Here is a 14,006-nt window from a genome sequence, read left to right as displayed (position 1 = left end):
GGATTCTATCTGATCTTTCATAAGCAATTAATATATCAGCTTCCCCCACCAATTCATAGTGGTTATAGCTGTCTTGGCCACACCACTATAGTTAAAAGTCATGTAGCCATTTCTACTATGTTCCCTGTCTTCACACAGTTTAGTTTTATCATACACATTTGCTCTGTGATGAAATTTGGTGTAGGATGTCACTCTGCAGCCCATTGTTTTTGTTTTGTTTTGTTATCCTTAGTCATCTGAATCTGCTTCATAGTTAAAACAAATGCTGCAAACTGGTCAGCTGTAATGCCATTGAATATTATTAAAACTGATGTAAAGTTGGGGCCATCTAAGAACCTGACACTTGACACCATGCTACACACCATGGCCACTCAGGATTTAATGGCAATAGCAGGCAGAGAATTTAGATGTGCCTGTATCCAAAAGCACAGATCTGTACACTCTGAGCTAAAGAAGAATGTCCATTAGCTGTTTGCAATATAAATCTTACGACATAAAGCTAAGCAGTTCTGATTCCATCCAGTAATAGGCAGCAGTATGCACTGATGCTAGTTAGTTCATTGCAATTGTAAGAGTAATATTTTTTAATGTAATAAGAAAAGAGTGCCTGATCCTACAGTTGGTCCATATGCGTATCCTCTCTGCCCAGGCAGAACCAGTTGAAGGAGCAGGGGTATAGTGCAGGCACAACTTTTTTAAGATTTTTTTTGAGTATGCATTTGTCTTCATTTATCTACACACATGCAATTCCCACTGACTTCAAGAAGTAATTCAGCAGGAGAAGAGGGCAAGGAGCTCAGAATCTGGCATTTATATGCTAAGTGATCTGCAGGTGCAAAGGAAATATTATTGTGTGCAACTTTGTAAGGTCTAAATTGCCACAGCTGCTGAAGCAAAAACAAAACGTACACCAATAACAGAAGAAGTTACATGTTCAGAAATGGATAAATTCATAAAAGCAAGCAGTTAAGGTTTTTAGCTCTACCTTAAATTCACCTTTGCTGTGTCTAAATATTACAGCACACATGAATAAAGTGTAAATTTTGAATTTCTTTGCTTTAGGGATTGAACCCAGAATCCTAATTACTATGTTAACAAAGTATGTTGTTTTCAGATTCACAGAAAACTAGTTTTACATTATAACTTTTATGGTAATGAAGGTTATTTACATTTCCTAGTGGGTGTGAGAGAGAAATTTTAAACCCCTCAATATGCCTATAATTACTAACTAGTCTATAAAGACAAAATAAGAATGTTCAGCTGTTAAACTCCAGCAGGCAGACAGTGAATTTAAAAAAACTGCTGTTGGCAAACAAAATGAGTATCTGCACCACAGGCACAATTAATTCAGTAATTGTGCAAGGAGCTAATGGTGAAAAGACAGCATAGCCAGCTCTTTGCTCCATTGCACATCTCTCTCTTCTTTGGTCTGTTTAACTGCACTGTTGTACATTTAACTTGATGTGTCGTGTCTGCACTTTTCCACTAATGAAAACGTAGGTCATTGCAACACTGTACATCTAACTCCACTTTGTTGCACCTTTGTCCATTCCAAATCTTTGGAGGCATTGAACACTTATGTCCCCCACTAACTTCCGTGTGAGTTGGTTTGGGAGATCAGCATGTTTGAAGATCAGGCTATTGTACCCCCAACCTTTTGAACGCCGGGATCCTTTGCACCAGGTCCCCTCTTGAACCTCTACTCTTTGCACTATTGAATTCTTTCAGCCTTTTCTCCTGTGCTCCGTTGCACCCGAGCCTTTTGAATTCTTGCACTCCTAGCAGCCCTCGCCCTTTGCAGTCCTACACCCCGGGCACCTCTCGCCTTTTGCACTCCTGCCCCCCAGCGCTCTGCATCGTGCACCTCCTAGACTCCTAACACTCTGCTCCGTGGCACCCCATTGCAACCTCAGCCTTTGGCGCGTGCTCAGCCCCTGCTGGGTGGGCGGGACTCGGGGGCGCAGGGACCGAGCCCACCACGTACTCCTGCCCCAGCTCACTCTCAGCTCTGCAGCGCCAGCCTCGGAACGGCGGCTTGGGGCCGGTCGGTACCATTCACACACGCCAGAGGAGGGGACGGACGTCGGAGCCCGCGCCAGGGGAGCCCGCTGCGGTGGGTGTGGCCGGCGGGGCGCTCTGTGAGCGCCCCCCCCCGCGGTGGGAGTGGTAGCGCCCGCCCCCCGGAGCGGAAGTGCCGGAGTTGCGGCTCGCCCGAGCTCTCCGGCGCTGGCGCGCGGGGAAAGTTGGGCGGCGGGTCGGGCTCGGCGGCGGCGGCGGCTCCGATGCGGCGGAAGCAGAAGCGGCTGCTGCAGGCGGTGGGGCTGGCGCTGGCCGCCCTCGTCTTCCTGCCCAACGTGGGGCTCTGGTCCCTCTACCGGGAGCGGCAGCTGGAGGGCGGCGCGGGGGGGGCCGCGGCCGAAGGGGAGGCGCAGGTGAGCGGCAGCGCGCGGACCGGGGCGGGGGGGGAGCGGCTGGGGGGCCAGTCGCCTATAGGGGAGTGGGGCGCAGGGGTTCGATGGGGGGAGTCGTGTATAGGGACGTGGTGGGGCCGTGGCTCCGTGAGGGGGGAGTCGCCTATAGAAGTGTGGGGGGAGCGGCTTCCTCCATAGGTGCCTGGGGGCGAGTCGCCTATAGGAACGTGGCGGCAGCGGCTCCTGCCATAGAGGCGGGGGGGGGAGTTGCCTATAGGGCGTGCGGGGCAGGGGTTTGGTGAGGGGAGTCGGATGTGGGTGGGATGTGGCTCCATGAGGAAGGAGTCGCCTATAGGAGTGTGGGGGAAGCTGCTCCCTCCATAGGGGCCTGGGGAGAGTTGCCTATGGGGACGTGGGGAACAGCAGCTCCCTCCATAAGGGGTGGGGACAGTCGCCTATAGGGGCGTGGGGGACAGCGGCTCCATGGGGGTTAGTAACGTACAGGAGCCTGGAGGCATTGGCTCCTGCCATAGGGGCTGGGGGGGAGTTGCCTATAGAGTGTGTGGGGGCAGTGGTCTTTGAGGGAAGGGAATGGCTGCAGAAGGGAGCAGCTTGTTCCTATCCGGAGCAGAAGGGAGCAGCTGGCCTCCTATGGCTTGGGGAAGCTGCTGCCCCTATAGGGGCTGGTTCCTGTATACGATGTATGGATGGAGGAGGTGGCGGCGGTCCAGCTGTCTCTGGGCTGAATCTGGGAAAAGGCAGAAGAGGGATGCTCCTCTTCCCTGATACTCCCTATGAGTCATGGGGATGAAGAGCTTGCCTCTATCCTTCCCTACTCCCTACCCCCCATTTCTCCCTCCCTTATAGGGTGAGGGTAATGTAGTTGGGTCTGGTGCCCCACTTTCCCTCTCTCCAGCCCTCCTAGAAAGGTGAGGATCAGCAGGGGGAATAAATATTACTTACTTTTCCTACATTCCCTAGGGGGAAGGATGAAGGGGGCTAGCAGTGGCCACCTTGTGCCTCCATCCCCATATCTCTGGAATAGTTAGAAATGGGGGAGGCCCATCTGAATGTTCTCCTTATCCTTTGGGAAGGAACGGGAGATAGGGGCCACATTCACCTTTCCAAGGAGGTGGCAGTGATGAGGGGGCAGGTACACCTTTGTTCTTCTTGCAGTTTTGTTTAATGGGGAGTATCTTGGGTACCTGACCGTTCAGTGTCAAAGTAGCTTTATCTGGCTTGAGTGAAGCTCCCTCACTTCTTGATTGTCATAGTCTGAGTTCCCTTCTTTGTCCCATTCTTGGTTTGTTTTTGTGTCATTAAGAAGGACTGGGGCTTGAGGAGCATGAATTATCAAATCAGTTCAGCTTCTCCATTGCAAGGCTGTCTTTGTTCAGAATCATTTATGCTCTTAGTTGTCTAAATCTTTACCTCCTTGGAGACTTGCCATTGCAGCTGTGCCATGAAGGTGTAGAAACTTGGGATCCTAGCTGCTCCTTAGTGAGGAAGAGAGAGAGCTCTCCGAGGAAGACTCCAATTGGAGATTTGCCATTCCCTCCCAAAAAGAAATAATTTTTCAGATTCAAGTACTTGGTAGAAACCTTTACAATACAGTATAGTGATATAGGCATGGTTATAGTCCTGTCTTTGTGGTATTCTTAGCTGATAACGAAGGGGACCTCTCCATGTCAGCTTATATAAAACATACGTGACTTCTGAAATCTGCAGAGTTTTTTAAGAAATCTGCATAGTGAATATTAAATGCTTGGAGTTGCTGCTGCTGCCTTATACCTGCACTTTGGTTGCATGCAGTGACTCTTTTTGTAGAGCTCTTTGATTATAAAAATCAGGTCAAACTGGCCATTGCTCTATGACTTCATGTAATTTGATATTCTGTCAAAAGGAGAGAGATGTAAGATCATGTGACCTGTTGGAGAATGTGTGGGAGGAAAAGGAAGTAGGCTTTTATCCAAAAGAAAGTCTATAACTTCTGATTGGGACATAAGATAATTTTCTAGCGAAGTTTTTAAAGACTGAAAATATGGTGAGAATTATCCTAAATTCCTTTTTTCTTATGATCTTTCAGAATCATCACTGTAGAATTGCCTTAATCTTGGATTAGCAGTGAGCCTGTGAAGCTCCTTTGAGGTGGTCTGCCATTATTCCCCTCTCTCTCCCTTCCCCTCCCATATCTTCGAGTTTTCTATATGTAAGAATCTCATGTTATCTTTATTGAACAGTGGAGTTCATATTCTGTATCTTATTAATGTTAATATTTTAACGCCTATTTGATGCATGGCAAAAATGTCACCAAATTTTGACCTGTCTTTAGTTTTGACTCTAAACTATACAGGGCAGAAACTAAAGCCTACTGTATGTGTGGGAAGTCCCTAGGTTATCTTGGTTGCTATTGAAATATTACTACTGATTAACTTCCAGTAGCACTCACAATGTGCTTGTTGCTTTAATAGAAAAAAAAGGTATTATCCCTGTCTTAAGGAGCTCACAATCTTAATAATTCAAACTGGGTTTGTTCCAGACACTAAAAATATAACTAATCTAAAATCCTGTTTTTAATATAGGAAAATAAAAGGAAAGATGCTAAACATATTGAGTAAAAGGCTGCTTAATCTCCTTACAGTGCAAAATAACCTTTTACAGAAATAATCTCTGCAGCTGTTTAAACCATATCACAGAATTATAGGGTTTTTACAGCAAGAATGAGTAAAATTATGCGTATGTATGAACTTTGCAGGATCAGACCCTAAGATGATAACTCCTGTTACCACTGAAAGAAATTCTCCTGCAGGAGAAATTTGGTTATGTTGGCACAAATAACTTCAGCAGCAATGAAATGAAGGCAAAAACAATGTTTTGTTGTTGTCATAGATTTAGCCTCTAACTAATTAAGAAGTTTTATTGGACACAAGGGTGCCTCATCACATTTCTCTTTTGGCCTCTCCTTCTCAGTGCTGATAAGAATTAATGGTTTTGTCTTCATTTATTTATCAGCTTCCAGTTTGTAAATCGGATAATCTATATGGCATTCTCCAGTACTGTTGTCTGTGATGGAGCCAGATCAAAGAACTGATTTGTTAACAGCAAAACTTGTAACTTTGTAGAATACTGTGCTCCTCAAAAAGCTGTAGGCAGAACAGGGAAAAATATTTTGCCTGTTTTTATCTTTAATTTTGGCTTTTCATATAGTCCCATTTTATAAAAAGGCTTAGTGGAATATGAAATGCCTTTAGTGTTGCATTAAATTGAGCTGTTCAATAAAACCTGCCTGCATTATTCCCTTTTAGGTAGGATATAGTGTTTACTGCTGTCACTTGATTTTTTTTCTTCAGAATAACTGCACCGAACAAACGTTCAAAGTAACAGTGGGATTAAAATATAAAAAGCAGTTCCAGGAACACACAGATGCAAAATTCTAAAGTGTACTGGGGATCTGTCTGATTCTTCCTTGTGTTGCCTGTTACCTTTAGCATGGCAACAGATCAATACAAGGGATTTTACCCTGTTTAATCTTTGTAGTGGCCGATAAATGTATCGGAAAATTAAGTATTTTGGAACCATGTAAATATATTCTGGGAAAGATTATGCTAAATTGTTTCCACATAAATGAATAGACAGCTAATCACTTACATATTTGCATGATCAGGTGAAACATGATGCTGGCTGAAAAGAATATTGGTGGAATAAAACAGATTAGTTCTGCTGGTATTCATTATTTTTTCCATTGGTTTTGTTTTGGAGCTCTTAATGAAAGTTTTTTTATTCTGGTATAAGAGGACAGGGCCACAAGAAGTCTACAACTACCTGTTCAGAAGTATCTTTATACCATATTATATTGGTATAACTGATCATCAGAAACTATAAACTAAGAAGTCTGTTGCTTCTCTATTCCTCGTTATATGTAACTGTGCTAATGGCGGGCTTTTAACATAGGAACGTCTAGTGGGGACTATATAACCTACAGGTGCTCCATCCCTTCTGTTGACAACCACTAAGGCTACTAGTTCAGTATGTCTTACATTCTAACCTCAAATTTTATAACTGAACTGGTATGCAAATCTCAGGATTCTCAGGTAGTAAAGTTTGTAAATCTTACCATGTATTCATCTTTTTTTCTCGCTTAAGCAAATGTGTGGTAGGTCAAACAGTGTGTGCTGCAAACTAAAATATTACCCTGCCATGAGCACTGTCAAACTGTCATTTAATTTAGAAAAATAGGGATGCAAATAGGAAAATAAGGCAGCCTACACCTGCTAAAAACAAAGTATAGCTGAACCCCACAAATCCACATTTAAAATGGTCTCTTGGATTTGTTTTCTGTTCTAGCACAGAAAAATGAGATTTCACTGCTGTACTGGGAACAGGGCGAGTGTGAGTTTCTTGATGTAACAGCTTCCTATCTTCTCAATAATGCCTGAAAGTCTTTCCCCATCACTTGCTAGTTTGCAGACATTACCACTCCCATTGGTGGTGGTCCTGCTAGTGCTGGTTATTGAGGTTCTTCTGTATATTTGTTAGCTGTTGTCTCGTTGCTTCTAAAAAACTTGACATACTTGCCAAATGGGTTTCTCCTTCACTGTTGGGAAATGGAGATTCTGCTGGTGGTGTTTGAAGAATGTTAGGATAGCTGAAATACTTCTGTTGCATGCAACACCAGTGTACTGTAAGTGCCGACTATTATCTACATGGATTTGTAGGTTGCTGATTCATGTTAGGTAAATACTTGCATAGAACCAGTCTTCTAGTGGTTTAAATTGTAGTTCATTATTATACCTCTTTGGTAACAGTCACCAGATCTCTCCTGTCTGCAGAGTGTATCATAAGGGAGTATAGGGTTTTTTAAACACCATCTCTTTTCCCCTGTAATTTATATAGAGTGTAAGTAATCTTCGGGGTAAACTTTCAGGGGACAAAAACTTGCTTTTTATGTGTTACTCAGAATTTGCCAAACAATAACAGTATTATTATGAAGTAGCTACTATGATGTCTGTGCGGCTTTTGTTTTCAAATAGTGTGGGTGCTTTACAAAGCAACCCTTTAGCTGGTTGTAGCAATAATATTTACTCTCTAAATTCACTTGTATATGTGATGGAACTATATAAATCACATTGATTATTCAGTTTGTTGCCCTCCACTGTTAGTACAAAAGAGTAAAGCAAAGCCCATCCACCTTCTGATGATAGATTGACTATTTTCATAAACAAGTTTACTGAAATTGTATTTATAATTGAAAAATTGAGTTAAGTAAAAAGCTTTATCTGGTGAGTTTGGGGGACTAAACTATGCATTTTAGCAAAATGTAAAGTTTGACTTTAAAAGGTTTCCTATGGTTGCAAAGATGACCTTCCAATTGTGAACTGAAAATGAAGTGATGTGATGTCTTCCTGTGTCCGTAGCCAAACTATGGTGCTACTGTTGTTGCTGATGTCTCTGTCAAGAAACTACAAAGTAAAATTAGTGACCCTACTATTCCAAATCCTGAGTAGCTGTGAAACTGTCAAGAATTGTCAGTTTCATGCTGCTGCTGGGGAAGGCTGTGAGCAATAGCAGTGGAGCTATTCACAGGGGAGGAGGACCTAAGCAGCAGTAGCTGGGTGATGGGAGGGTATAGCTGACATCCTGCTCCATAACAGCCAGGGGGGACTAGAGGAGAGAAGATAACTTTCTCGGTTCTGGCAGCTGATGGGAAATGAAACTTCAAATTGATCAGATATCTACTAACCAAAGCCTGATATGAAAGACCTTCGTGCAGGGTCTGGAGCAGTGCCTTGACAGAATCCAGCACCCGTCCCAACTACTGGGAGGTGTCCTAAACCTTGTTGAGATTCCATCACTGTCTACTTACTGTACCTTTGACTAGCTCAGTACCTGATAAAGCAGGATCTGAAAAGTTTCACTTTTGTAGTCAAGTATTTTTACATCATGCTCATGGGGACTGAAGTCCAAGTGCTACAACTAAGCAAACCTGTTTTGAGGGTGACTCTTGTTTTCAGTATGGTAATCAGCAAAGATCTATTATTTCAGTGTGATTGTGCAACAGGGAGATTGTTCTGGGACTGGACTTTTTAAGCAGCACAGATGCTTTGACACTTAATAAAATGAGCTTTAGGTTGTAGCTGCAAGGCTAACTTTGCACAGTTATTGCTACTGATGAAGCTACAGGGCGATTTGGAACATCCAACGGAGCTAAAGCGTGGAACCAAAATAGATTTTTTGACTGAGACAAGGGAGTGGAAAATTGCACTCTCTGGGATTTCTTCTTTCTAGTTTTGATATGCCAGATGACTCCTCTTAGCTGAGACAGCCACGTAGAGATAAGAGAACAGGTGGGTTGTATTCCTTATGTTGCTTGAGCTTAAAATGGTTACTCTTCCTTCTGTTTGCTCTTTGAGGTCCCTTCCCTTTATTAGAGATTCTGGCTTTAGTCGCTTTAAATTGACTCAGTGTGTCGCTTAAAAAAAAACTGCAAGGGTTTGTTTTCTTCTCTTCACTGATGGAAGACTTTTTATTATTATTATGAAGACAGTTTGTAAAACTGTTCTGGCTTGAAACATCTGCTTTTTACATCATGTCACTGAACATCGTATCATGTAGTTGTCTGTTTTTCTGTTTTGCTATGAATATGGATCATATGTTGACTGTCAAGATTTATGTACAACCAAACTTAGTTACAAATTTACTTCCTAGATCAATGCTTTTGGGTGAATGAGCAATTGGCGGCAGCTTACCATCAATGGCAATTCTTAAATGTATCTGCTGAACCTGCATAGAATATAATGAAGTTGACCCCAAATGTTTCCTTCAAAACTTGTAACTAGAATTTCTTTATTACCTTCCCCTTCCCTGACAGTTGAATATAATTATGTCACAATGAAAGGATAACCAGCAGCAGTGGATGTTATCAGGACATTTGTACAAATGTCATGATTCAACCTTTGCAGGCAAAAGAAACTTTGGACATTTCATGTATGAGCAGATCCTGTTTGATGTAAAAACTGAAGAAGTTGATGTTACTACTTGAATGGTAGTCTAAGCACAAGTGTTCTCTATTCCTGTCTTGTTTGTGTATAATCTTCCGCTATAACTTTTAGAGGTGTCGTAGACGGGTAGCCTTCAAGTCTTTTCTGAAAAGTCAGGTCTTAGCCAGAGATGTTGCCCAATAACACTGTGCCTGAAATGTCACTAGAAGTAGAATTATGTGCTGCATAGGGTTCTGTAAGATTCAATGCATTTCTTAAATTAAAGCAAAGATAGTAAAAATAGTTTGGCTATATACCAACATATCTATGAAAAACAGCCATGGCACTAATTTGGTACTTTCCCATCACCCCTTTCTTTAATGCCGAGCTCCCATTTGTAGGCGTGCATCTACACCAAAAATAATCTGTACTTGTTTTTCAGTATCAGGGTAGCTGCACCAAGGTGGCATAGATGCTAACGTAGACAGGACTCAAGTATTCTTTAACGAAAGAGCTAGGTCCTCTCTATACTTGTATTTAAGCTACTGCTCCCTTTAATGTAGCTGCACCATTGGTGGAAACTTGTAGACAAGGCCTAGGAGAAGTTGGAAATTATCCTTACTGATTCTTATTTTGACTCTGCCAAATGAATTGCTAATGCTTTCCTAAATAACTTGTTTTTATTACAGTGCTATGGTTGAATATAAGTGGCATAATCCGGACATGTACATGGCTCAGCATGTGGACTGCACTGCTTCATACTGTCCTTAAACACTCCAAGTCATTCCCAGCTATTGCTGCTCTTTATCTGACACTGTATTAAAACTCAGCTGTAGGGTTTTACCCCTACAAATCATTTGAAACTGACCGTGCAGGTGGAGTAACAGAAAAGCAGCTAGTACCTCTATGTAGTGCATTCTGACGGTCTTAAATCACATAACTGTTACTGGAAGTTAACATAATTAGTATACAATATTATGTGCAAGGGGAACAGAGTTGGTGGTTTCCCAAACATCTGTACATGTAAAATCTTTTAATAGTACATATTTATTTGAGTGTTATCTGATTTGATTGTGAAGTTTCTTCTGGATTGTTTTTCTCAGAAAATGGATAGAATTCTTCCATAGCAAAACAGGTGGAAACCAGTTGTTAAACTTTACTTGGTGTAACTTTCTAGGTTCAGAACTTTCTCTGGAATGAGAAGCGGACACCTCAACCACTAGCTTGTATGGTTTTTATTTACCACCCAGCAGAACCTGCAGATATTCAATTAGCTACTGTAGACTTTGATGAAAGTGGTAGGAACTTAATGAGAATGACATGTGAAAGTAGAAATCAAATAGATCTACAGAGTTCAGTCACTCCCCTAGTTTATAACGAAGAGAATGCAAAAGAAATTGTATTGCAAATCAACCTTAAACTACCAGCTTTCATGTCTTAGCAATTAATTTCTTCATAGAATAATAAACATTTTTGTGATGGTGTAATAAGGTCTCTGTTGATGTGTGAGAGAGAATTACTCAGGTTTGTCAGACTTAGATTTCTTCTAAATAATAAGTCTTTTGCAAACTGACAATTTTAATGTGCTTATGTGAGGCATTTCTGCAACATTTTTTATAAAAAAGTCATGTTCTCCTTAATCATTGGTGTTTTGTTTTGCTTTTTGCTCTTCCACCTAATCTTGTAGTGTTACATGAGAAATGAAGGCAATGACCTTATTTACACAGAGTAAATAACAATAACATAATTGGGCGTAGTAATGGCACTTAAATTGATACTCTCCTCTGAATGGATTGCAGCTGCCCATCTCAAAGGATGATTGTGTAAGCACCAAAGCAGTTCATGCTACAGAGTCATGAGCAGGGCCAGCTTTAGGCCTATTCCACCAATTCCCCCAAATTGGGCCCCACGCCCAAGAGGGCCCCATGCCCAGTGAGAATCTCTTCCCTGGCTAGAGGTGCCTTTTTAATTTTTACTCACCTGCTGGCACTCCAGGTTTTCAGCGGCACTTTGGCAGCGGGTCCTTCAGTGCTGCCGAAGACCTGGAGCAAGTGAAGGACCCGCCGCCAAAGTGCCGCCGAAGATTCGGACCACCGCCCGGTGAGTACAAGCCCCACGTGTTTTTTTACATGTTTTTTTTTTTAAGTCGTCCCTGCCGGGGCCCCGCACTTCCTAAAGCCGACCCTGGTCATGAGTGGCTAAAAAGTCCAATTCTTGAGCAGCAGTCTTGCCACACCTGGTGCTGACATAAGGCCCAGGGCCAGAAGATGAAACTAATGCACTAGTGGTGCTTGAGGCGTTCTGTGTTTTCCTGTTAGGTCTCTTTGCTTTTCTCTCTCTCAACCACCTCTTTTCAACTTCTGTGACTTCCTGGTGCAGCACAGCTCTCCAGTGTGTAGCCTGTTGCTAGATGCCTCTTCCTACCTTGCAGTGTCAGTGTTGAAAGTTTGCAAAACCTTCTTGCAAACATCCTTGAAGCTGAGCCTACGTTGGTCCAGTGTTCTGGAGAAGCAATACAAGTTCAGCATACAGGAGGTACTTTGGAATGCATGTATCGAGTACATCTGACAGTCAACAAAAATGTCTGTGTTTAAGAATAGAGATTAGGTTTGGCAATTTTGCTTTCTCAAGTATTTCGGTATCAGGAAGTTTTTTTTCCCAGTCGATATTTAAAATACAACACAGACAGCGAGTGTGGAAGTTGTTTAGCATTCTCTCATGCCTGCTGTAGGGGGGCCGGGTTTCGCTACCCGCCACAATGTGCTCAGGGTGCATGTCTGCTAAACTCCTTATTGGTGTTCAGTGTCAGTTTTCTGTTATCCCATATATGCTTGATCAGTTGATCATATGTGGTGGCTGCCTTTTCAGTGCAAGAGTTAACCTATCTCTAGATGACGAGCTCATCTGATACAGTTGATGCTAAATAGCAGAACTTGTGCACAACTTCTAGTGTTGTGCTGGCTGTTAAAACTTCTGGTGCAGTAAACACATTTTATCTCGTAATCCTTGTTGTCTTTAGATTGATGGCTAGTCCAAAGTCATCACAAGCTAATGCAAACCTGTTGAAACATTTCTGGAGTGCCTCCTCACTATGTGGGAAGAGCACTGTTGGTGAAAAGAAGCTCTTTTATCAACAGGTGTTTAACTTTGCTTTTTTTCTCTTAGATCTGCATAGCTGAAGAATTTTCCATCTGCTCTTGTATGGAGATGTTTACCTTGGGTGCTAGATGAGAGAGCACAACAAATCAGCAAGAATATTGGTTTTAAAACACATTGCTGTTTGATGCATTCTGGATTTCAGAGCTATCATATTAATCATCATACTGAGCTGTAGCCTTCCTGCCATTATGAAATGGTCAAATCAAATAGAGGAGAAGTGAGAGGCAGCAAATTCTCTGTAGCAATTGAACAAGGCCCTTTGTGCTTACTAGGTCCAAAGCCTTTGTAAGATCTATGAAGGTCATACAGGGGACTCAACCCATAGCAGGTTGTACTGGGTTACATGTGCCAGTAGTAGGTCTGTCTTTGAATAACAACTCTGTAAAAATGGTACCTAATGTATTTACTCAGCATAGCTAATCTTGAACACACTAACTGGGAGCAGATCTGATGACTTCAGTGACATAACTCACCTTTCCATTTGCTTTTTGTTCCTGTTATGACAGATCCATTGCAGCTAAGAGGAAGCTGGGAACAGTCATTGTGCTCACTCTTTGAGCATGCTTTTCTGCAGAACTACCACTTAACCAGTTGGTCCCCAACCTGTAGCAGTGCATGGGATTCTTCTGCACTTGTCCTTGTTGAACCTCCTCAAGATTTCTTTTGGCCCAATTCTCCAATTTGTCTAGGTCACTCTGGAGCCTATCCCTACCTTTCAGCATATCTACCTCTTCCCCCCAGCTTAGTGTCATCTGTGAACTTGCTGAGGGTGCAGTCTGTCCCATCATCAAGATTAATAAAAATGTTGAACAGAACCGACCCCTGGGGTACTCTTCATGTTACCAACTACCAACTAGAAATCGAGCCGTTGATCACTATTTGTTGAGCCCGACGATCTAGCCGGCTTTCTATCCACCTTACAGTCCATTCATCCGATCCATACTTTTTTAACTTGCTGACAAGAATACTATGGGAGACTGTATCAAAAGCTTTGCTAATGTCAAGATATATCACGTCCACCGGTTTCTCCATATCCACAGAGCCAGTTGTATTATGTATTATCCTGCCTAATGCAGTGAAGTTGTACAAGTGTAGGACTGGAAGGGGACCTCAGTCACTCATCTAGCCCAAAGAAAGGGGCTAGGTGCTAGCAGAGGATGATTATGGCCCATCAACTTTTGAGTTATGGGCCCAGCACACTTCTGCTGTTTTTATAGTTGTTGAAATGAAAACCGACGGGCCATATTTGCCAATGCTTATTACTTTGTGACACCACTTCTTTGTAAAGCATACCAAAGGAAATGCTCTGTGCTGGAACATATGTTAGTGATTAGTGGGACCAGCACTACAGCATAAAATAGGAAAAACGTGGCTCTGTATGGAAAAGCTGAATGGGCAAAATATAGAAGAAGGAATGTAGTGGCTTTTGAATTGGGTTTAAAATATGAAAGGAATAATG

The 14,006-nt window shown here is 42.5% G+C and overlaps 1 protein-coding gene across 1 annotated transcript in view; it reads left to right on the top strand.

Annotated features, from left to right (window-relative positions):
• Positions 1-2,279: 2,279 nt before the first annotated feature.
• Positions 2,280-14,006, top strand: part of GALNT10 (polypeptide N-acetylgalactosaminyltransferase 10) — a 118,059-nt gene continuing 106,332 nt past the window's right edge. Inside the window, exon 1 of the mRNA XM_030571774.1 lies at positions 2,280-2,432. Within this exon, the coding sequence (XP_030427634.1) occupies positions 2,283-2,432 (150 nt within the window). The 5' untranslated portion in view covers positions 2,280-2,282. The remainder of the gene's footprint in view (positions 2,433-14,006) is intronic.

This window comes from Gopherus evgoodei, chromosome 8 (assembly GCF_007399415.2).
Source record: "Gopherus evgoodei ecotype Sinaloan lineage chromosome 8, rGopEvg1_v1.p, whole genome shotgun sequence".
In the NCBI taxonomy this organism is placed as follows: Eukaryota; Metazoa; Chordata; order Testudines; family Testudinidae; genus Gopherus; species Gopherus evgoodei.
This window is presented reverse-complemented; position numbering and strand designations above follow the sequence as displayed.